Source organism: Podarcis melisellensis (assembly GCF_964234715.1).
Source record: "Podarcis melisellensis genome assembly, chromosome: 10".
Taxonomy (NCBI): Eukaryota; Metazoa; Chordata; class Lepidosauria; order Squamata; family Lacertidae; genus Podarcis; species Podarcis melisellensis.
In genome coordinates this window covers 812,438-837,497 of record NC_138542.1, presented here as the reverse complement: position 1 = coordinate 837,497, position 25,060 = coordinate 812,438, and the positions used below count along the sequence as shown (strand labels likewise).

The window sequence follows — 25,060 nt, the reverse complement described above, 5'->3', positions numbered from 1 at the left end:
GCTCACCCTATCTGGGATAGCCTAACTACTGTTGTCGATGCTCTGGTAACCTCAAGGTTAGATTACTGCAATGTGATATACATAGGGCTGCCTCTGAAGATGGTTCAGAAACTTCAGGTACTGCAGAATTCAGTGGCAAGGTTGCTCACCAGAGCAAGATGGCTTGAGCATATTACACCAATCCTGGTTCAACTGCACAAGTTATCAATTCGTTTCTGAGCCCAATTCAAAGTGCTGGTTTTGACCTATAAAGCCTTAAACAGATCAGGACTGCAATACTTCTTTCCATATGAAACTACCCAGTCCCTGAAAATGATCTGAGGCCCTTCTTCATATGCCTCCTTCTCAAGAGGTGCAGAGGGTGGCAACACAAGAACGGGCCTTCTCTGCAGTGGCTCCCCATCTATGGAATGCTCTCCCCAGTGAAGTTTGCCTGTTGCCTTCTCTCCAGGCAAAGATGTTACTTTTTAACCAGGCCTTTGGTTGATTTGATTGACATCCTATGTCCTTTTAAAATGGGGGGGGGTGTTGTTTTTATTTTGATTACGTCTTTTGTGGTTTTATATTTGATTTTAGTCTGTGACCTGCCCTGAGACCTCCTGGTATATAAATTCAATAAATAATAATAAGTACATTTAGTCCAAAATCCAGTGTGGCACTGAGGGTGCTTAAGCCTGCTGAAATCAATGGACTTAAGTATGCTGCACTCTATGTTGGAGGGTGACATTGATTTTAAAATTAATCTTAGTGCTGAATGCACTAAGTTCTGTGTAAGGCTTTCAGGTCAGGTCAGGCCAGGCCAGGTCAGGTCAAAGCTAAGCACTTTAACCCTGTAATCTGATACCTTAGTTATCTGAAAGTAAGTTCCACACTGTGTGTGCAACCCTTCACACTCCAGGGACTAAATCCCATTGAAGTCAATGGGGGTCAAAACTAAGCAGACATGTACAAGATTTCACAGAACATATTTGGTTTCCTGCACTGAATCAAGCCACAGTCCCCCTTGGTTTCAATAGGAGAGTTACTTTCTCTCATGGAAATCAAAGGGTGTGTATGCTTGATTTTTCAAATTGCATTTTTCCTTGCTTGAGACATATTCCATTTTGAACAGAAATAGTTTCTTATTGTAGATGTTCAACAACTGATTTATTAATTATAATTATTTACCGTACCTCCTCCTTGCATTGCTTTGCTGTAGTTGCTGGACAGAGGACCGTTGACACTGGTTCCATAGTCACCTTTAAAATAGCGATTGAGAAGTATTTTCCTCAGGTTGCTACCCTTTAAGAAGATAAAAACAGTAGGAAAAGTCACAGCTTCTGGTAAACACACCAGTAAGTAGTTCCATAGTCTTGGCTCTTATGTTACCAGTGGCCTATAGCTCAGCAGTAGAACATCTGCTTTGCATGCAGAAGGACCCCATCCCAGCATCTCTAGGCAGGGCCTGGAATGTCCCCTGTCTGAAACTCTGGAGAGCTACTGCCTGTCAGCATAGACAATACGGAGCTAGATGGACCAAAAAATGTGACTCAAGATATGCTCTTTTCATGCTCAGAATCCACAGGAAGATCTAATTCCTCCCATTCATATGCATACAGCCAGGAGGTGCATATATGAGCTATGAAAGAGGGAGGGGAGAGGAGCTGCTTCAGGTTGTGGCAGATGTTCTTCTGGAGACAGCTAGTCTGGTGGTCCCTGGGGATTTTAACAACCATGCCAACATGACCCTACAAGGGGCTGCTCAAGACTTCATGGAAAGCATAGCCTCCATGGGGCTGCTCCTGAATAAATCTGGCCCTACTCTTAGCCGCAGACATGCCTTAGATCTGGTGTTTAGTGCTTTGGGCATGAGTTTGTTCACTTAAGTGGAACAAAAGAAGTGTCATGGTTAGATCACTTCCTGGTGCAACTAGACTTCTCAGTGACCATCCCCGATGCAGGGAGGTGGGACCGATTTGAATGGTCTGCTCTCACCACTTAGTGGATCCAAATGATTTTCAGAGAGTGGTGGGGGATGTATTATCCCGTGCTGATGGCCTATCAGCTGATTCCCTGGTGGTACGCTGGAATGCGGAGTTAACCGGAGCTAATGACTGTCTGAGTAGGATTGGCAAGGATCAAGAAGACAGGTGATTGGTTTTACTCATCCAAGCAGCCTATCCACATTCTCTGAGATAACTTTATCTGCTGAAAAACTTTACAAAATCATTGCAGGAGATCTTGGGGCCCTCACTACAGTGATTTTGCTCAGATTCAGAAAAGGGTAGACTCCACCGTGGTGCAAGGCTGTGGAGGGAGAATGCCAGAGCTCTGTCTAGTCAAGTTGTACGGGATCAATTTCAACCTGTTACCTCTGAGGATGTGCTGCTTGGACAAGTGAAACCAATCAACTGCCTTTTTGACCCTTGCCCATCCTGGCTCATAAAATCGATCCTTGCCCATCCAGGCCCACTTAAAGAAGAGGTTATTAAAAAAATATCTTTGGGCCAGGCATTATAGCCAATTATTGCCCAGTCTCAAATCTTCCATTCCTGGGCAAGTTGATTGAGTGTGTGATCACTGAACAACTCCCAGCATGTCTGGAGGATGTGGACCATTTGGATCCCTCCCAATCAGGATTCAGACCCCATCATGGGACTGAAACCACCTTGGTATCGCTGGTTGATGATCTCAGTAGCGAAGGAACCCTCTCTGGCACCCAGGGTGTGGCAGCCCATACGAACTGCGCACGCGCGGCATCCCGTACAATCTCCATGCGAGACGCAGCCTGTACAGATGCCCATATGGATGGCGTGCAAGAGCAGCAGCCTGTACGGACTGTGCACGCCCTTGGCTGCTCTATAGCTGGAGGGAGGCAGGGGCCATCTTTCCCCCCCTCCCCCAGAGTGGCACCCGGGGCAGTCTGCCTCCCACTTTGTACGGCCCTTGATGATCTCCGGCAGGCTAGGAACAGAGGTAAAAGCTGTTTCTTGGTTCTGCTGGATCTCTCAGTGACTTTTGATACCATGGTATCAAACTATGGTATCCTTCTGGATACCATGCAGTGCCTCCATGCCTTCCTCCTAGGCTGTGTCCAGAAAGTGGAGTTGGGAGGTGAGTGTCTGAACCCCTGGACACTCACTTGTGGAGTGCCTCAGCGCTCTGTTCTCTCCCGCAAGCTTTTTAACATCTAAATGAAGCTGCTGGGAGAGATCATCAGGAGGTTTGGGCTGGGTGTTCAGTAGTATGTGGATTATACTCAGCTCTACCTCTCCTTTAAACTGGAACCAGTGAAGGTGGTGAACGTCCTGTGTGACATTCTATGATTCAATGATACTCTGAGTAGGACTTGGAGACCTATACATCCCACCTGAACAAAGACTGCACCCTAGTGGTTTTCAACCCTGGGGTGCCTGCCTTGAATGATGGTCAGGGTAGCGCAGGTAACACCAACCTCTGTCCCTCTTTCCTTCCCTCCCTCCTCTGATGCCCTCTCATGTCTCTGCTTCCCAAAGGCTGGCACAGCTGTTTATTGCAGCAGCCTTGGCAATAAGATCCGCTGGCAAATGGTGCCTTTGGGAGGCACCTTTCTTTGGGGAAGAGGGAAGGGGTAGCTCACAGACCAGGGGTGGCAGCAGCAGGGGAGGAGAGAGGAGGCTGAGGGAACACTCCGCAAGGGAGGGTGTTTGGAAAAGGTGAGAGGCTGCCAGCTCTGCAGGCAAGGGGTGACATAACTGGGCTCCTGAGCCCCACAGGGGAGCCGCAGAAAGAATGGAGTTGGCTTAGGGAGCTGTGGACTCAAAGAGGCCGAAAACCTCTGCTGTACCCAATAACAGTGGTCTTCAACTGATGGGCCATGGCCTGATCCAAGGTGGGTTGCAACAGTAGCTAAACAAATTAATAACAATGACAATGAGAAAGCAAACATACATCATGTTCATCTCAATGCTTTTATTCACATTTAGGAACACAAGTTCTCCCCATCTGCTGGTCACAGTGACTAGAATGACGTCTATAACGCTTAGCATTGTATGTGTGTGGAATGTAAATAGCGCTCAGCTGACTCGAAGTTCTTATGTAACAACAGTAGGAGACATAGTATAGCTTTGAAGAGACGGCATAAGAGTCTTATTGTTACCCATTAATACCATTCTTTTGTCTCTGACAATAGTTGCAAGGGATATAAACAAAGGCTCAGGGAAGCAACAGTAATTTATATGTGGTTTTAAAGAGTTCTAAGAAACAAGCTCATTGACAGCAAGGGACAAATTTTCTAGGAGATAATTTCTAGGAGGAAAATAATGTTTCAGCGTAAGTCAAGAAGAGGAAATAAAAATTTTGACTCCTGCATTCAGTTTTATTATATTCTAGGAGGGGACTACCCTCTTGATTTTGTAAGATTTCCCCCCCCCCCCAAGGGGATATATATCAAGTCATCCTGGCTATACAGACACATATTTGAGTTTGTTAGATATTCTCTGTGAGCTACAATATAGAAAAGGAAGTTTATCCTCTCTCACAATTGAAATCAATCATGTTTAAATGCTGTTGTGTACATTGTACCTCACAGCATAGTTGTATTTTCTTGGCAAGCTTGAAAAAAATGATCGGAATCTAGGGGCTGTTTTGGTGAGTTACGTCAAAGAGTGTATGCTCAAACATTTTCAAGGCTATTAATGGCAGGAAGTATACAACTTCCTGGTATAAATAAGGGCTTTCTGCCCTTGCCTGTTCACTAGAACAGACCCTGCTGTGCTTATGGTTCCAGCTTCCTCCTACATCTAGATCTAGTTTCTTTATGTCCCCCTGCCTAGATTTGAAGACAGACACCCATTGTCAAAACCTTTGCTTCCTCTGTTTTCTCTAAATGTTGACAATTTGATTGAAGGACCTGTGCAAGAGCATTGTGGATACAGACACCTATTGTCAAGCCCTGCCACTCATTTTTTTCCATTCCTCTGTTGTCTTCCCCAAGTGCTGAAATACTGATTGTATGCAACATGGGGCAGGGACCTCTGCATTGTAGGGAGTAGCCCAGGAGTCCTAGGATCTTTTCTTTTTTTTTTTACAGCAAAGGCATGGAAGTGGCAAAAGATATTGGGTCCAGTAATTTTTCCCCCTTTGTGTGTGTATGTGTGTGTGTGTGTGTGTGTGTGTGTGTGTGTGTATGCACTTGTGCCAGCAGGACCTCAGCCAAAGCTGCCCTGGCTGGTGCAGCCTAGGGAGAAGCTGCATCAGTCAGTGCAGCCTCTTCCTCCGATGGTGGGACAGACACAGAAGGGCCGCAATGGAAGGGGGAAGAAGACTCAGTGCCAAGGGAGATATTGCCCCCCCCCCCCATGCTCTGGTGTAAGTCAACTGACTCATGTCACAGGGTGGGATGAAGAAACACTCACCCTTTGGTCCTGTGCTCTGAGATATCCAGGACTGGGATCAGAAGCTAGGGTGGTTTCTTTCCATCCAGAATGTCTCTGTTAAAATGGGTCAGTTGCACGGTATGACCCCTTCCTTCCTTCCTTTTCCCATATAATTCCAAGCTGGGACAAGGTCACAAATTTAACAACACTGACTTTGCATCCATCCTGCCTCTATTTAAATCAGTACAGGTTTCTGCCTCAACAGCCATCCCACAGGTCAATATGTCCTTATAGTTGCAGCATAAAAGTCCAAAAACATGTACCAGATTTTCCAGCAGCTTCTCACAGAGAAAGGGGCCACTGACACAGCTCAGCTGCATCTCAAACTGCAAACATACAGATGTTTCAACTCCCCACGAGTAATGACACTATTCCTACTTCCAACATGACATGCCTAGGTTTGTGGAGGATGTATAGGAAAATCACTAGGTCCAAACAGATCTTTCCTTTTTTCTCCACTTTTTTCTCCACTAGAAAGTGTAGGATGGAAGCCTGAACCCCTTGATAACTTTTAGAACATGTCCTTCAGTTTGTGACAAACACTGGGGCTCCAGCCTTGGGAAGGTGCACCAAAAGGAGCAGTAACTGGCCCAATCAAACAGATTTGAGCCACCTTCCCACTGGTTCTCCTCGCCATTGTGGTTCCCACCCTGCCTTTGCCAGCAACTTGCCGATCCAGATTTCTCGCTTTCCTCCCCACCTCCACTGACACAGACAAGGTGATTAGAGGAAACTTTTGGCCAAGCGAGCATGGCTGAAAGGCCTCCTTCATTAAAGGGGACGGGGCTGCAGGTCTCATGAGGGGAAGGGGACAAGTTCTCTTTTTGAGCAATGATGCTCTCTCTATCCCAGTTTGAACGCCTCTGGAGGGGCAGTTGCGCTGAGGGCTCAGCCAGCGGGTGGGACTGTCACCCCCTTCACTGTCAACAAGTGGTGGGGATAGGAGAAGTAGTTTCTCGGGAGAGAAGGACTGAGGGAGAAATGGGAGGCTTTCAACTGGAGGATCTTCCCCTGTTGCTGCTGCTTCACTGAGACACACAAACTGCTTTGTGTGAAATATGCTTCAGCAAATTTGCGAAGCTGAGCAGGAGGGCCAGGGAAGGCCATTTCTCTGCCTGCCAGCTCCCTTGCACCTAGCTACAGCTCCGCTCCTGGGTTGGGTCTGACCCAGGAGGCGGAGATAAGCAGAAGAACTGTGGCAGCGTTGCCACCCCTCTACTTGGCTGGTGAAATATACTCAGAGTCGCAAAGTGATTTCATGCTCTTTATTCAGCTCATAGTGGTGAGGAGGAATGAATGAAAGTCCCCTCAAAGTATCTGCTTTATATACATTATTTACACAATGGGATGCACATGATTGGCTAATTCTGGAATTCTACTGTAAGCCAATCAGGTTGTGGATTCACTTCTATCTGGAGCATGATTGGGTGGTTCCTGCCAACCAATCATATTGCTGCATTGTTCTAGGACCAATCAGACTGCTGCATTCTGAATCCTATTGTTCTAGGACTAATCAGACTGCTGCCTTTTGGATCCTATTGTTCTAGGACCAATCAGACTGTTGCAGTTTGGATCCTATTCAATTCAGTACATAACACCCCTCCCCTCTAAGTTCCAGTCCTGCCCGGGAGGTCACATTCATAGTCCTCAAGGTACGCCGGCGGCCTACGTGTGCGTTGCGGCCTGGGGTGTTCCCTGGTCCGGGGTTCAGGTTCTGGTTCGTGTTCCAAGGATGCTGGCTGTGATGGGGCTGTTTGGTCTGGTGCAACCTGCTTGCTCAGTCGTAGTTCTGGTTCTGGTGTCCTTTCGGCCTCACGGGTCCTCTCTGTATTTACTGATTCTGCCTCTCCTGCTTGCCCCTGCTGCTCTATGGGCCTCACTGCCCCACTGTTCCCTTGGGACTCCCTTGACCTGTCCTCCTCCTCCTGGTTTTCTCCCGGGAATCGTCGCCGTATCTGGTCGCAGTGGCGGCGCCAGCATTGCCCCCCATCTGTTAGCACCTCGTACGGCACGGGGCCAGTGACCCTGGTGACTGTGGTGGGTATCCATGCAGGGCCTGCCTGCCCCAAAATTCTTTGCGTACACTGGGTCCTGGGCCTCAAAGGTCCGGGGGTTCCTGCCTTCCCCCACCACTACCTCATCCTGAACTCTATCGGGGTGAAGGCGGTCCAATCTGATTGCAAGGCGCCGACCCATTAGTAGTTCAGCAGGGCTCTGGCCAGTCCTTGAGCTGGGGGTGCTGTGCTGTGCTAGAAGGAATGTGGCAAGGCGGTACTCCCAATCCCCTTGCGTCATGCGGCGAAGAGTTTCCTTGGTGGTCCGCACCATGTGTTCTGCTTGGCCATTGATGGCTGGGTGGAATGGCGCCGAACGGATGTGGCGGATGGCGTTCTGCGCTGTGAAGGTTTGGAATTGTCCTGACGTAAATGCAGTCCCGTTGTCTGAGACGAGAGTGTCAGGGAGCCCGTGGGTTGCAAACAGCCTGCGTAGTAACCGGATGGCTGCGGACGTAGAAGTGGACGGTACCAGTGCGACTTCCAGCCATTTGGTGTAGGAGTCCACCACTATGAAGAATGTTTTCCCCTGAAAGGGGCCAGTGAAGTCCACATGCAGGCATGACCATGGTGCTCGGGCGGACTCCCAGGACTGGACTGGGGCCCTTGGGGGATCTGGGCGGGATTCTTGGCAGGCCTGGCAGTGTTTGACCCAGGCCTCTATCTCTCCGTCGATCCCCGGCCACCACACATAACTCCTGGCAAGGGCCTTCATTCTTACTACCCCTGGGTGTGTCTCGTGTAGGGCTGTGAGGACCCTTTTGCGGAGGGGCTGGGGAACAACGACCCTGCTTCCCCATAACAGGCACCCCTTGTGGGCTGACAGTTCATGTTTGCGGGTTGTGTAGCCGGCGAATTCTGGCCCGGGGCTGCTGCTGGGCCATCCCCTCCACACCCAGTCCAGGACCCGGGAGATGACCCTATCTTTCTTGGAATGGTGTGCAACTTCTTGTGCCTGAATGGGGCGGTCGGGAAGCAGCTCCAGGCTCATAACCTCTTGTGCAGGTGCTGGGTCGGGGCCTGTTTCTGGTAGTGGTAGCCTGCTGAGGGCGTCCACATGGCCCATCGCCTTCCCAGGGCAGTGAATCAGTGCATACTGGTAGCTGGCAAGGAAAATTGACCACCTGAGGACGCGAGGAGACAGCACTTGCGGGGTCTGCTTTTCGGGGGCAAACCAGCAACGGCTTGTGGTCAGTCACCACAGTGAAGGGCCGCCCGTACAAGAAATCATGGAATTTTTTTACTCCCTTCACGATTGCCAGACCCTCCTTGTCGATTTGCGAGTAGTTCCACCTGGTTTCGTTGAGTGTCTGGGAAACGTATGCCACCGGTGCCTCTCTTCCATCCGGGAGTTGGTGTCCCAGGACAGCGCCAATGCCATAGGGTGAGGCGTCGCATGCTAGCACAACTGGCAGCCTCTCGTCGAAGTGTGCCAAGACCGAGTTTGAGACAAGCAAGTCCTTGACTGCCTGGAATGCGGCCTCCTGGCGCTGGCCCCACACCCAAGGAGCCCGCTTGTCCAGGAGTCTGTGTAGGGGCTCCGCTACCGCCGCCTTGTGGGGAAGGAAGGAATGGTAAAAGTTCAATAGTCCCAAGAAGGCCTGAAGTTCAGTCTTGTTCTTGGGCGCTGGGGCATCACAAATGGCCCATACCTTGTCCCCAGTTGGGTGGACCCCTTCTGCATCCACCATAAATCACAGAAAGTCCACTTGAGGCACTCCTAGTAGACATTTTTCCCGCTTCACCTTGAGACCCGCCGTCTGGAAACGGTGCAGAACGGTGCAGAGGCGGTCCTCAAACTCCTTGGGTGTGGGCCCGGCAATCAACACATCATCGAAGAAGGGGGTGACACCAGGAATTCCTTTAAGGAGAGAGTCCATTAGATTCTGGAATATGCCTGGTGCCACGCTGACCCTGAATTGCAGCCGCTCTACCCTGAACGCTCCTCTGTGCGTCACAATCGTCTGTGCCTCTGCTGTAGCCTCATCTACTGGCAGCTGTTGATATGCTTGGGCCAAGTCCAGTTTGCCAAAAATTTTCGACCCAGCCAGGGTGGCAAGGACATGGCTGACCACTGGCACTGGGTATGCATGGGCCGTGAGGGCCTTGTTTATGGTACATTTGTAGTCTGCGCAGGTGCGGACCGAACCATTAGGCTTGACAGGTGTGACGATTGGGGTTTCCCAGGGGCATTAGGCACCAGCTCCAGCACTCCTTGCTCCACGAGTCGGTCCAATTCCTCATCTATACGGGGTTTCAGGGCGAACGGGACCCGGTGGGCCTTGAGCCTGACCGGTTGTACTGCAGGGTCAAGCTGTAGAGCAATGGGGGGGCCCATATACTGTCCCAATTTCCCATCGAAAACCCCACGGAAATTCCTTGCATATGGCATCCACGTCCACTTGTAAGCTCATGTGGTTCACCCCGGTGATGGCTAGCCCCAGTGGTCCAAACCATGCCAATCCCAGTAAGCTAATGTAGGGGCCCTTGACCACAAGCAAGTCCAGTTGCCGCGTCCGCCCTCTGTATTGCACCCTGAAGGTCCCCACCCCCATTGTGGGGACCTTACGTTTCTGGAAGTCCCGGAGGGTGAATGGGGCCGGCCTGAGTTTGGGACCCCCAGTAGGGCACAGTTTCCTTAAGGTCCTTGCCGAGATTATGGATAGAGTTGAACCCGTGTCAAGCTCCATGCGGCATGGGGCCCCCTCTATCCGTACCTCTACATAAATTTTCTCTACGTTGGGGTGGGGCAACTGTATACCTAGAAGTCCGTGAGCTCCGTTGAGTTGCCTTGGTGCGTTGGGCCCCGGGACCTGGGGCTCTTGGATTGGTCATCTGATGCCTGGTGTCGGGTGGGCCGAGCCCGACACACCCGGGCGATGTGTCCCAATTTTCTGCACTGCCTGCACTCTGCGTTACGGAAACGGCAGGTCCTCCTCTCATGACTTTCTCCACAGCTTGCGCAGCTCCCTCCTTCTTGTCGAGGCAGCTGTGGTATGTGGGCTGCTTGAGTGCGCTCCTGTACTCAGTGCACCTCCTCCCTGTCGGATCCTGAGTCGTTGGTGAGGTCTTCGTGGTGGACCCTCGGTTGGGACGGCTGGCTCGGCCGTGCCTCTTGCGTCGACCTCTCGGCAGCTTCCGTTGCCAGGGCCTCCTCCAGAGCGACCTGGAACGTTAGGTTCTTCTTAGCGTAGAGGCGTCGTTGCAGCTTCTCATCCTTCAGGCCACCGACGAGGCGGTCACGAAGCATGTTCTCCAGCTCTGAGAAGTTGCAGAACCAGGCAGCTTGGCGGAGAGAGGTCATGAACCCAGTTATGGTTTCCCCAGGGGCTTGCCACTTTGCGTAGAAGGCATTTCGACGAGCCACCACTGAGGGCTGTGGCGAAAAGTGCCCCTTCAGCTGTTCCATTATTGTTTTGTATGGAACAGTAGCGACGTCTTCAGGTGCAAGGAGAGCCCAGGTGATTTCAAACGTCTCCTCTCCGCAGACGCTGAAGAATATTGCCCTCTTCTTGGCGTCTTCTTCATCGGTGATCCCTTTGGCTTCTAGGAGGAAGGTGAAATGGGAGGCGTACGCTTCCCAGTCTCCAGATGCTGGGTTGAACGGCGAGAAGCTGCTTTCGGTTGCCATTCTGAGTTCCTTGGGTCCCGGAGCTGAAGCCTGGATACACGGTGCGGGGCAGCGGTGCGGCAGGTGGCGGTGCTGCGGTGCTGTGTGTGGCAGTCAGCTCAGCGGGATCCCATCCTCGTCGCCAGTGAAATATACTCAGAGTCGCAAAGTGATTTCATGCTCTTTATTCAGCTCATAGTGGTGAGGAGGAATGAATGAAAGTCCCCTCAAAGTATCTGCTTTATATACATTATTTGCACATTGGCCCCACATGATTGGCTAATTCTGGAATTCTACTGTAAGCCAATCAGGTTGTGGATTCACTTCTATCTGGAGCATGATTGGGTGGTTCCTGCCAACCAATCATATTGCTGCATTGTTCTAGGACCAATCAGACTGCTGCATTCTGAATCCTATTGTTCTAGGACCAATCAGGCTGCTGCCTTTTGGATCCTATTGTTCTAGGACCAATCAGACTGTTGCAGTTTGGATCCTATTCAATTCAGTACATAACAGCTGGTGCGTCCTGGCAGGCCTGGCCGAATGGAGGGGGTGTCGCACATGTGACACATCATGCACACTTGACTGCCCCCCCAATGTTGGGCCCAACTTGTTTGCCTGATTAGTGGGTTGTTCCCTAGACCAGATGGCCTGCTCTTAATGGGGTTACAGTTCCTCTGAAGGAGCATGTTTGTAGCTTGGGGGTCCTCCTGGATCCTTTACTGTTACTTGAGGCTCAGGTAGCCTCAGTGGCCCGGAGTGCCTTCCATCAGCTTCAGCTGGTGGCCCAGCTATGCCCATATCTGGATAGGGATAGCCTAACTACTGTTGTCTATGATACTGCCAATCACTTTTATTGGTTGACTCCCTGCTTGCAGCATCACAATGGAGGGCAACATACGTCTTTCTGTCTGTTCTCTCTCTGTTATCCTTATTTCCTTCCTTATACATCTGCATGTTGGGTGTATTCCACAATTCCTATTTATTTCAGTGGGAGATAACAAAACACATATAAAACATCAGTAACTGAAATAAACAGGAAGGAAACTTCAGCTGGATAGTGCTTTGTTTTTCTAGCTTTTATTACCACAAAAATTTGTATTTATACTGGACTGTGATTTGTTGAAATCACAAAAGCCAGAGAGAGTTTCAGTAAGATTTTCAGTGGTAAAAAAACTGGATTACCCTGGATTGCTCATTGCCCCTGTTATTAGAAGCAGCAAAATAATTCAGGCACTCCTCCAAAGGAGCTGGACAAAATTAGAAGCTTATAGTAGCGAAAGAAAGTGCTCTGCTATAAAGAAAAGGCTAATTCACTTGAGAGCAGGCGAAAAAACAGCCAAAAACAGTCTAAACTTTCAGCAGAAAAACAAATTTGTAAATTTGTAAAAGAAACTGATAATGGATTGCAGTGTGCTGAGTTTCAGATGTGAAGCACAGAGTAGTTTTATCTGGCCAGAGGAAATTTGTCTTCATAGTGAAACCATGGAGTCTACAATAAGCTGCAATCTTAAAATGGAAATGTGAAAAGACGCAGAAGACATTCAAATGAGACCCTGTTAGGCGCTCTGCAAGTTTCAGGTTGCACCCAGGGTGGCTGGGAATATGAAGGATACAGTGGTTGCTTCCTCTAAACTTTTTGCAAATCAGCTTGGAGAAACAGGAAAGAAACCTTTAGTTTAGGAGTAAGACTGTGGATTAAGAAAATTTGCCTAGAATAGTATAATAGTCATGTGTTTCACCAGCGTGCAAGTTTATCCAGTTTGGGTAGTCTTTGTGGTGACTCCAGTGTGGGAAGAAACATTAAGAGGGACGCCTTCTTAACCTTGTGCAGATTCCACAAATTCACATTCCTAATGAGCCAACAGGTTTGTGTGAAGTGGTGATTCAAGTGGGTAGCACCTGGAGTGAACGATGAGGTGAAGTAACTTGGACTTTCATGGGCATAGTCAATGGGGGGCAGCTGCCCCCCCCAATAATACAAATCAATACACATCTGAGGTTCTTCCCCACCTTAACAAAAGCCTGCCCCCCCCCAACAAAAATCCTGGCTACACCTATGTGAACTTTATTCTTCTGCCTAAACAGCCAAGCCACAACATGTTCTACACACTAAAACAAATGAACACATTCAACAATTGTGTATTTTGATAATGAATACTGTGAAGGTCCATCTGGCTACCTCAATGTTAATCTTACATCAGGAATAAGTCTGCTATGTAAACATTCTAACACTAATTTTTACCCTCCTGTGAGTCTCCGGATCATACATAAATTTCCAGTAAAGCTGGTGGGTTTTCCCCCTATATTGAAAGCTACAGCATGTGTCAGGAATGTGTGCTGGGCAAGAACAATGCCAAGGTCACATGCATTTATACTACTTTAACCGTCTTGCCTTCCTACAAAAAATCCTGGGAATTGTAGTTTGTTAAGGGTACTAGTGAATGTAATTTTTACTGTGATACTGCTAGAAGTACCTCAGGGGTGTGATGGATAGACAGTTGGGAAACTGACAGAAAGTACCACCTTGGTTAGGAACCAAAGTAATAAACTGTAACGCTGCAACAACTAAGGAACTGAAGTGAAATAACTGGAAATAAGCTGAACATTTACTAAATAGTCTATAAACCTGCAACATTTGAGGAGCAACAACTGAATTAAGCAATTGACATTTAAAATGTCAAAGGGACAATACAAGGATGCCCCTTGCCACCATTATTGTTTATTTTAGTATTAGAGGCTCTGGTGAGAAATATAAGAACAGAAGAAACCATCAGAGGAATAAAAGTAGGAAATAAAGCATATAAATTGAAACCATTCGCAGATGACCTTGTGATAACAGTTGAAGACCCTATAAACACATTACTGAAAGTATTAGAAAAAATACAGGAATTTGGACAAGTATCAGGTTTTAAATTGAATAAAAATAAGACAGCTTTTAGAGAAGAATATTTCAGAGCAAGATAAAAAGGAGATACAGCAGAAGACAGAGAAACGTTTATATAAAAAAGTTAAATATTTGGGAATATGGTTGGCAGCCAGGAATATTAACATATTTCAAGATAACTATGAAAAATTGTGGAAATTATAGAAGAAGCAAAAATGGGATGTCATATGTATACAAGAAACACATATATCCAAAACTCATATAAGGGTGTTAAAAAGTACGAGACTAGGACAGGAATATATAGCATCTGGAACGGAAAGAAAGAGGGGAGTGGTCATCTATGTAAATACAATGTTGAAATCTCAAATGTTATTGCAAGATGATGAAGGTAGAGTACTTGGAGTAGAAATACAAACAAAAGAAGGGAAAATCATAGTGGTGGGAATATATGCTCCGAATAGTAAAAAAAGATGATTTTTTTTTAGAAAATTGGAAGAGAGATTATGGGATTATGTGGATGAAAATATAGTAATTATGGGAGATTTTAATGGGGTGACATTGATAGAAATGGACAGAACGCAAAGAGACAAAATGTCGAGTTCAGGTAGATTACCACGCTCCTTTTTCCACTTAATTGAGAATTTTAATTTATGCGATCCCTGGAGAACAAAAAATCCAAGTGCTAAAGGCATAACCCACTACTTGGAGGCGAAAAAATCTGGGGGATGAATCGAGGCAATATGGCTATCAAAAAAGTTGATGTTGAGTTTAGAAAAAGCAGAGATACTGAATAGATCGATATCAGATCACAATCCAGTATCGGTATATATGAAATTTCAAAATCATACTAAGGGAAGGTGGAGAATGAACGAGGAGGTATGGAGAGATGATCAAAGGGTTAAAAGGGCTAAGGAAATATTGAAAGAATTCTATGAAATAAATGGAAATCTGGATACAGATAAAAAAATGATTTGGGAAGCGAGTAAAGCCTATATGCGAGGGTATGTAATACAACAAATGGGAAGGATAAGGAGAAATAAAGATAATAGTATTATGGAAATAAATAAACAAATAAGAGAGAAAGAAAAAGATTTAGTGAAAAACCCAAAAAATAAAGATATCCTCCAAGAAATAAAGAACTTACAAGCCCACCTATCGAATTTAATAAATAGAGAAGTTGAGAAAAAAAATTACATGGAGAAAACAAAGATACTTTGAAAAGGCAAATAAACCGGGTAGGATGCTGGCATGGTTTATTAAGGAAAGACAGGCAGAAAGAGTAATAAATAGAATTATTGACGAAGAAAAAGAAATTATTGACCCAAAACAAATCAAAGAAAGATTTATAAAATATTACAAAAATTTATATAAAGTAGAATTGAAAGAGGAAAAGAAAATCCAAAAATACCTATTAGAAAATAGATTACCAGATATAGAAGAAGAAGAAGAATATGCAATTTTAAATTCAAATGTTGAACTTGAAGAGATTAAAAAAGTGATTAAAAACATGAAGGATGGGAAATCGCCAGGACCAGACGGAATTTCAGTAACATATTATAAAAAATTAGAGGAAATAATATCTCCCAAATTACAATTAATTATGAATGAATTTTTAGACAAAGGAGAAATACCCAATTTGTGACAAGAAGCATTGATAACCCTTAACCCAAAGCAAGGTACGGATTTGAGACTTATAAAAAACTACAGGCCAATATCTATAAAATATTTACTGGAGTTCTTGCAAATAGAATGAAAACTCTGCTAAAAAGGGTAATTAAAAAAGATCAGGCAGGATTTTTGCCAGCCACACAAATAAAGGACAACACTAGAATAATTATAGACTTAATAGAATATGCCGAAATGAATCCAAGTAAAGAAATTTCAATGCTTTTGGTAGATGCTGAAAAGACATTTGACAGTGTCTCTTGGAAATTTATGATTAAAAGCTGCGAAAGTTTAAATTTAGGTAAAAGAATTATGAATGGAATTCAAGCAATTTACAAAAAACAAAGAGCCAAATTAATCCTAAACAATGAAATTACAGAAGAATTCAACATTGAGAGAGGGACATGACAGGGATGTCCTTTAACCCCACTCCTATTTATAACAATATTAGAAACCCTATTAATAGTTCTGAGAAAGGACGAAGAAATAAAGGGCATATGTCGTGGTACACAGTGTTACAAAGTAAGAGCATTTGCAGACTATGTGATCATTACAACCGAAACACCAAAAGAAAGTATAAAAAAGCATTAGAAAGAATGAAATAATTTGGCGAAGTAGCAGGATTCAAACTGAACAAAGATAAATCGAAATTGATAACTAAAAATATAGGCAAGAAAGGGAAAAAGGAATTAGAGGAAACAACAAGACTAAAAATAGAAAATAAAGTGAACTACTTAGGGATATGGATTACAAATAAAAATACAATTTTATTTAAGGATAATTATATAAAAAAATGGAAAAAAATTAAAGGAAGTATGGATAAATGGGGAAACTAAAATTATCATTAGGAGGAAGAATATCTATGATTAAAATGATGATACTCCCCAAAATTCTATTTTTATTTCAAACAATTCCAATTGTAATAGGAACTAAATATTTTATAAGCTGGCAAAGAGATCTTGCAAATTTTATATGGCGGGGGGAAAGGCAAGAACAAAATTAGAAGTAATAACGGGCCCTAAGGAAAGTGGAGGATTTGCCAGATCTAAGAAAGTATTTTGAGGCAGCGTGTTGGTGTTGCATTAAAAAATGGATATTATTAAAAGATAATGAAGTCCTAACACTAGAGGGTTGGGACAAAATATACGGCTGGCAAGGCTATTTAGTCTATGACAAAAAAGAACAACATAAAAAATTTACAAATCACATAGTAAGAAAGGCTCTATTGGATGTCTGGGAAAGAACAAAAGAAAAAAATATTGAGAAAACTCCCCAATGGGTTTCACCAGTGGAGGCAACCACAACATTAAAGAGTAATGCAAAAGAGACTTGGCCAACATATAGGGAAATATTAGAGGATGCAGACGGAAATATTAAATTAAAAACTTACCAACAATTGGTTACAATATTATCAATTAAAAGCAACATATGAAAAAGACATAAAAAGGGGGGACTTGAAAAGGAAATATTGCAAAGCGATCAAAAAATACTATACAAAAAATGTATAGATTATTAATGAAAACCACCTTAGAACAAGAGACGAAAGGGGAAAACATGTTAAAATGGGAGCACGATTTGGGATATGAGATAGATCTGGAAAGATGGAAAACTTTTTGGGAGAAAGACATAAATTTTACTGCGTGTGATTTATTAAGGGAGAATTTCAGAAAAATTCACCACAGATGGTACCTAACCCCTGACAGATTGTCAAAAATAAATAAAAGTGTCAGGGAACTGCCATCGGAGAGTCAGGTGGTGGAAGGGCTCAAGGAGGCTAGGAGAGCCTCGGATGCGGAGGAAGGAACCAGTAGGGGGAGAGGGAGAGTTCCTGCAGAAACTCAATCGGAGGAAGGGCTCCAAGATGTTTCCAGTGAGAATAGCGGGGAGGGCTCAGGACCTCTGCTGGGGACGCCCACTCCGCGGAGGAAACTGTCATGCAGAGAATCCAGAAGAAGAGCTTCCGTCAAGGAACTCTTATGTTGGAGTAAATTCCGGAAACGCCCACAGACGGATTCTGCCAGCGATTGAGGTAGCCACGCACCCATGGCTCCTCGGACTGGGAAAGTTTAGGAACTGATGGTAAAGCTTGGAGGCTTTAAACGCTTACGCACGAGCAGCCCCCTTTTCCCATTACAAAAAGGAACAATGACAAATGTTGGAAATGTAATAGAACAAAAGGTACATTATACCACGTGGTGGACTTGCCCAAAGATTAAAACCTTTTGGGACATGATCCACGACGAAATAAAAAAATTGATAAGGACATCACGCACAAAAAAGGCAGAGGCATATCTATTTGGAATTCTAGGTAAAGATATCCCAAAAGATAAAACTAACTTATTTCTATACACGACAACAGCGGCAGGAATTTTGATTGCTAGCTATTGGAAAGAAGACAGCATCCCAACAAAAAGAGAATGGTTGGGGAAACTTTGCAAGTACCTGGAACTAGCAAAACTGACAGATATAATAAGGAGAAAATCCAAAACTATGGTTGTGAAGCAATGGGAGTTTTTAAATGATTATTTACAAAACCAGGGCTTGAGTACAAAAATCTGGTTGTGTTTAGAATAATCTTGTGCATAATATAAAAAATACAAATTTAGACATTAAGGAAATCCAAAGGGAAAATATGAAGAACAGAGGATCTGACGAACGGATTACTGAAAATGCGTGAGGTAAATGGCGGAAGTCTTTTTTTAAAAAAACACACTTTATTTAAGGTAGATAAGGACAAGATGAAATTATACAATTGAATATAAATATAGATGGGATATTATAAATATACCCCTTCATGGATCACTGCCTTGCCGTGGCGAAGGGGCTTGAAGAACTCAGAGAAGCTATGAACTATGCCAAGCAGGGCACCCAAGATGAACAGGTCATAGTGGAGAGTTTTGACCAAACGTGATCCACCTGGAGGAGGAACCGGCAAGCCACTCCAGTATCCCTGCCAAGAAAACTCCATGGACAAAGACAACAGGCATATAAAAGTTATGACGCTGGAAGATGAGCCCCTCAGGTCGGAAGGCGTCCAACATGCTACTGGGGAAGAGCGGAGGGCAAGTACAAGTAGATCCAGAGCTGATGAAGCAGCTGGGCCAAAGCCGAAAGGACGCTCAGTTGCGGATATGCCTGGAAGCGAAAGGAAAGTCCAATGCTGTAAAGAAAAATATTGCATAGGAACCTGGAATGTAAGAACCATGAACCTGGGTAAGTTGGAGGTGGTCAAAAATGAGATGGCAAGAATAAGTATTGACATCCTGGGCATCAGTGAACTAAAATGGACGGGAATGGGTGAATTCAGTTCGGATGACCATCATATCTACTACTGTGGGCAAGAAACCCGTAAAAGAAATGGAGTGGCCCTCATAGTCAACAAAAGAGTGGCGAAGGCTGTACTGGGATGCAATCTCAAAAATGATAGAATGATCTCGATACGAATCCAAGGCAGACCTTTTAACATCACAGTAATCCAAGTTTATGCACCAACTACTGGTGCCGAAGAAACTGAAATTGACCAATTCTATGAAGACTTACAACACCTTATAGAAGTGACACCAAAGAAGGATGTTCTTCTCATCATAGGGGATTGGAATGCTAAAGTAGGGAGTCAAGAGATAAAAGGAACAACTGGCAAGTTTGGCCTTGGAGATCAAAATGAAGCAGGGCAAAGGCTAATAGAGTTCTGTCAAGAGAACAAGCTGGTCATCACAAACACGCTTTTCCAACAACACAAGAGACGACTATACACATGGACATCACCAGATGGGCAGCATCGAAATCAGATTGATTATATTCTCTGCAGCCAAAGATGGAGAAGCTCTATACAGTCAGCAAAAACAAGACCTGGAGCTGACTGTGGCTCAGATCATCAGCTTCTTATAGCAAAATTCAAGCTTAAACTGAAGAAAGTAGGAAAAACCACTGGGCCGGTAAGATACAATCTAAGTCAAATCCCTTATGAATACACAGTGGAAGTGAGGAACAGGTTTAAGGATTTAGATTTGGTGGACAGAGTGCCTGAAGAACTATGGATGGAGGCTCGTGACATTATACAGGAGGCAGCAACGAAAACCATCCCAATGAAAAGGAAATGCAAGAAAGCAAAGTGGCTGTCCAATGAGGCCTTACAAAAAGCGGGGGAGAGAAGGCAAGCAAAATGCGAGGGAGATGGTGAAAGATACAGGAAATTGAATGCAGATTTCCAAAGAATAGCAAGGAAAGACAAGAAGACCTTCTTAAACGAGCAATGCAAAGAAATAGAGGAAAGCAATAGAATGGGAAGAACCAGAGATCTGTTCAAGAAAATTGGAGATATGAAAGGAACATTTCGTACAAAGATTTCCATAATAAAGGACAAAAGTGGAAAGGACCTAACAGAAGCAGAAGACATCAAGAAGAGGTGGCAAGAATACACAGAGGAATTATACCAGAAAGAAATGGATGTCCCATATACCCCAGATAGTGTGGTTGCTGACCTTGAGCCAGACATCCTGGAGAGTGAAGTCAAATGGGCCTTAGAAAGCACTGCAAATAACAAGGCCAGTGGAAGTGATGGTATTCCAGCTGAACTATTTAAAATTTTAAAAGATGATGCTGTTAAGGTGCTACACTCAATATGCCAGCAAGTTTGGAAAACTCAGCAGTGGCCAGAAGATTGGAGAAGATCTGTCTACATCCCAATCCCAAAGAAGGGCAGTGCCAAAGAATGCTCCAACTACCGCACAATTGCACTCATTTCACACGCTAGCAAGGTTATGCTTAAAATTCTACAAGGAAGGCTCAAGCAATATGTGGACCAAAATCTCCCAGAAGTGCAAGCTGGATTTAGAAGAGGCAGAGGAACCAGAGACCAAATTGCAAACATGCGCTGGATTATGGAGAAAGCTAGAGAGTTCCAGAAAGACATCTACTTCTGCTTCATTGACTATGCAAAAGCCTTTGACTGTGTCGACCACGGCAAACTATGGCAAGTTCTTAAAGAAATGGAAGTGCCAGATCACCTCATCTGTCTCCTGAGAAATCTCTATGTGGGACAAGAAGCTACAGTTAGAACTGGATATGGAACAACTGATTGGTTCAAAATTGGGAAAGGAGTACGACAAGGCTGTATTTTGTCTCCCTGCTTATTTAACTTATATGCAGAATTCATCATGCGAAAGGCTGGGCTGGACGAATCCCTAGCCGGAATTAAGATTGCCGGAAGAAATATCAACAACCTCAGATATGCAGATGACACAACCTTGATGGCAGAAAGTGAGGAGGAATTAAAGAACCTTTTAATGAGGGTGAAAGAGGAGAGCGCAAAATATGGTCTGAAGCTCAACATCAAAAAAACGAAGATCATGGCCACTGGTCCCATCACCTCCTGGCAAATAGAAGGGGAAGAAATGGAGGTAGTGAGAGATTTTACTTTCTTGGGCTCAATGATCACTGCAGATGGTGACAGCAGCCACGAAATTAAAAGACGCCTGCTTCTTGGGAGAAGGGCAATGACAGGCCTAGACAGCATCTTGAGAAGTAGAGACATCACCTTGCCAATAAAGGTTCGTATAGTTAAAGCTATGGTTTTCCCAGTAGTGATGTATGGAAGTGAGAGCTGGACTATAAAGAAGGCTGATCACCGAAGAATTGATGCCTTTGAATTATGGTGCTGGAGGAGACTCTTGAGAGTCCCATGGACTGCAAGAAGATAAAACCTCTCCATACTGAAGGAAATCAACCCTGAGTGCTCACTGGAAGGACAGATTGTGAAGCTGAGGCTCCAGTACTTTGGCCACCTCATGAGAAGAGAAGACTCCCTGGAGAAGACCCTGATGTTGGGAAAGATGGAGGGCACAAGGAGAAGGGGGCGACAGAGGACGAGATGGTTGGATAGTGTTTTCGAGGCTACCAGCATGAGTTTGACCAAACTGCGGGAGGCAGTAGAGGACAGAGGTGCCTGGCGTTCTCTGGTCCATGGGGTCACGAAGAGTCGGACATGACTAAACGACTAAACAACAACAACAACATAGATGGGAAACGGCTATGTATTGCGAGTACTTATCTACTTTAAAAAAAATTCACCTATGATCTTCTTCTTTTACTTCTTTATTTTTTTCTTTGTTCTTTTTCTGATATCTTATCTTTCATTTCACTCCTTTATTGTGAATAGCATTTTATAGACGTATAAATAACAGTAAATATGAAAAGAGACAAAATATTCTCCAATTTTTTTCCCTTGGTTATATGTATTTTTTTCTTTCGTATTTTCTTTTGTTGTAAATATGTATGTTTTCTAATTTGTACTTAACATATTTAATTAATTTTTTTAAAAAAAAAGAAAAATTGTGGAAATAAATAAAAAGGAATTTAAAAATTTGGGGAAGGATGAGTTTGTCATTATTGGGTAGAATTTAAGTGATTAATATGAATGTTTTCCCAAAAATGTTGTTTTTATTTCAGTCCTTCCCAGTGGTAAGCAATGTGAGTTGTTTCAAAGAATGGCAAAAGGACATTTCAAGATTTATCTGGAGAGGCGAAAAGCCAAGAATTAAACATAAATTACTAATAGATGTTAAAGATAAAGGAGGTTTCTCTCTACCAGATTATATTTTGAAGCATCTTGCATTTGCTGAATCTGGGATTGGATAAATTTAACAAATGCTGATTTGTTAGATTTGGAAGGTCATGGTAATAGATTTGGTTGGCAAAAGTTCACAAAAGTTTCTATAATCATATAATAAGAAACTTGATTCTTAAAGTTTGGGAGAAATACAAAGATTTATTAGAATTAGAATTAAATTAGAATTTAATTATTGTGTGATTTTATACCAATGTTATATATTTGATCCCCTTCAGGAATCACTGCCTTGCCATGGCAAAGGGGCTTGAATAACTCAGAGAAGTTATGAACTATGTCGTGCAGGGCACCCAAGATGAACAGGTCATAGTGGAGACTTTTGACCAAACGTGATCCACCTGGAGGAGGAACTGGCAAGCTACTCCAGTGTATCCCTGTCAAGAAAATTCCATGGACAAAGACAACAGGCATATAAAAGTTATGACGCTGGAAGATGAGCCCCTCAGGTCGGAAGGTGTCCAACATGCTACTGGGGAAGAGCGGAGGACAAGTACAAGTAGATCCAGAGCTGATGAAGTGGCTGGGCCAAAGCCAAAAGGACGCTCAGTTGCGGATGTGCCTGGAAGCGAAAGGAAAGTTCAATGCTGTAAAGAAAAATATTTCATAGGAACCTGGAATGTAAGAACCATGAACCCGGGTAAGTTGGATGTGGTCAAAAATGAGATGGCAAGAATAAATATTGACATCCTGGGCATCAGTGAACTAAAATGGATGGGAATGGGCGAATTCAGTTCGGATGGCCATCATATCTACTACTGTGGGCAAGAAACCCTTAAAAGAAATGGAGTGGCCCTCATAGTCAACAAAAGAGTGGTGAAAGCTGTACTGGGATGCAATCCCAAAAATGATAGAATGATCTCGATACGAATCCAAGGCAGACCTTTTAACATCAGAGTAATCCAAGTTTACGCACCAACTACTGGAGCTGAAGAAACTGAAATTGACAAATTCTATGAAGACTTACAACACCTTATAGAAGTGACACCAAAGAAGGATGTTCTTCTCATTATAGGGGATTGGAATGCCAAAGTAGGGAATCAAGAGAGAAAAGGAACAACTGGCAAGTTTGGCCTTGGAGAGCAAAACAAAGCAGGGCAAAGGCTAATAGAGTTCTGTCAAGAGAACAAGCTGGTCATCACAAACACACTTTTCCAACAACACAAAAAACGATTCTGCACATGGACATCACCAGATGGGCAGCATTAAAATCAGATTGATTATATTCTCTGCAGACAAAGATGGAGAAGCTCTATACAGTCAGCAAAAACAAGACCTGGAGCTGACGGTCATCAGCTTCTTATAGCAAAATTCAAGCTTAAACTGAAGAAAGTAGGAAAAACCACTGGGCCGGTAAGATACAATCTAAGTCAAATCCCTTATGAATGAACAGTGGAAGTGAGGAACAGGCTTTTAAGGATTTCGATTTGGTGGACAGAGTGCCTGAAGAACTATGGATGGAGGCTCGCAACATTATACAGGAGGCAGCAACGAAAACCATCCCAATGAAAAGGAAATGCAAGAAAGCAAAGTGGCTGTCCAACAAGGCCTTACAAATGGGGGGGGGGGAGAGAAGGCAAGCAAAATGTGAGGGAGATAGTGAAAGATACAGGAAATGGAATGCAGATTTCCAAAAAATAGCAAGATGACACAAGAAGGCCTTCTTAAACGAGCAATGCAAAGAAATAGAGGGGGAAAACAGAATGGGAAGAACCAGAGATCTGTTCAAGAAAATTGAAGAAAATTGAAGATATGAAAGGAAAAAGAGGTGGCAAGAATACACAGAGGAATTATACCAGAAAGATATGGATGGCTCGCACACCCCAGGTAGTGTGGTTACTGACCTTGAGCCAGATATCCTGGAGAGTGAAGTCAAATGGGCCTTAGAAAGCACCGCTAATAACAAGGCCAGTGGAAGTGATGGTATTCCAGCTGAACTATTTAAAATTTTAAAAGATGATGTTGTTAAGGTGCTACACTCAATATGCCAGCAAATTTGGAAAACTCAGCAGTGGCCAGAGGATTGGAGAAGATCAGTCTACATCCCAATCCCAAAGAAGGGCAGTGCTAAAGAATGCTCCAACTACCGCACAATTGCACTCATTTCACACGCTAGCAAGGTTATGCTTAAAATTCTACAAGGAAGGCTCAAGCAGTATGTGGACCAAGAACTCCCAGAAGTGCAAGCTGGATCTAGAAGAGGCAGAGGAACCAGAGACCAAATTGCAAACATGCGCTGGATTATGGAGAAAGCTATAGAGTTCCAATAAAACATCTACTTCTGCTTCATTGACTATGCAAAAGCCTTTGACTGTGTCAACCACAGCAAACTATGGCAAGTTCTTAAAGAAATGGGAGTGCCTGATCACCTCATCTGTCTCCTGAGAAATCTCTATGTGGGACAAGAAGCTACAGTTAGAACTGGATATGGAACAACTGATTGGTTCAAAATTGGGAAAGGAGTACGACAAGGGTATATATTGTCTCCTTGCTTATTTAACTTATATGCAGAATTCATCATGCGAAAGGCTGGGCTGGATGAATCCCTAGCCGGAATTAAGATTGCTGGAAGAAATATCAACAACCTCAGATATGCAGATGACACAACCTTGATGGCAGAAAGTGAGGAGGAATTAAAGAACCTTTTAATGAGGGTGCTAGAGGAGAGCGCAAAATATGGTCTGAAGCTCAACATCAAAAAAACGAAGATCATTGCCACTGGGCCCATCACCTCCTAGCAAATAGAAGGGGAAGAAATGGAGGCAGTGAAAGATTTTACTTTCTTGGGCTCCCTGATCACTGCAGATGGTGACAGTAGTCACGAAA

General features: G+C 44.3%; 1 protein-coding gene across 6 annotated transcripts in view; it reads right to left on the bottom strand.

The window, feature by feature from the left end:
- ITPR2 (inositol 1,4,5-trisphosphate receptor type 2) overlaps positions 1 to 25,060 on the bottom strand; it is a 313,187-nt gene that overhangs the window by 87,451 nt on the left and 200,676 nt on the right. For all 6 annotated transcript variants that reach the window (XM_081927580.1, XM_081927582.1, XM_081927583.1 and 3 more), the window contains one exon: positions 1,173 to 1,281. In XM_081927580.1, coding sequence (XP_081783706.1) covers positions 1,173 to 1,281 — 109 coding nt within the window. The remainder of the gene's footprint in view (positions 1 to 1,172; positions 1,282 to 25,060) is intronic.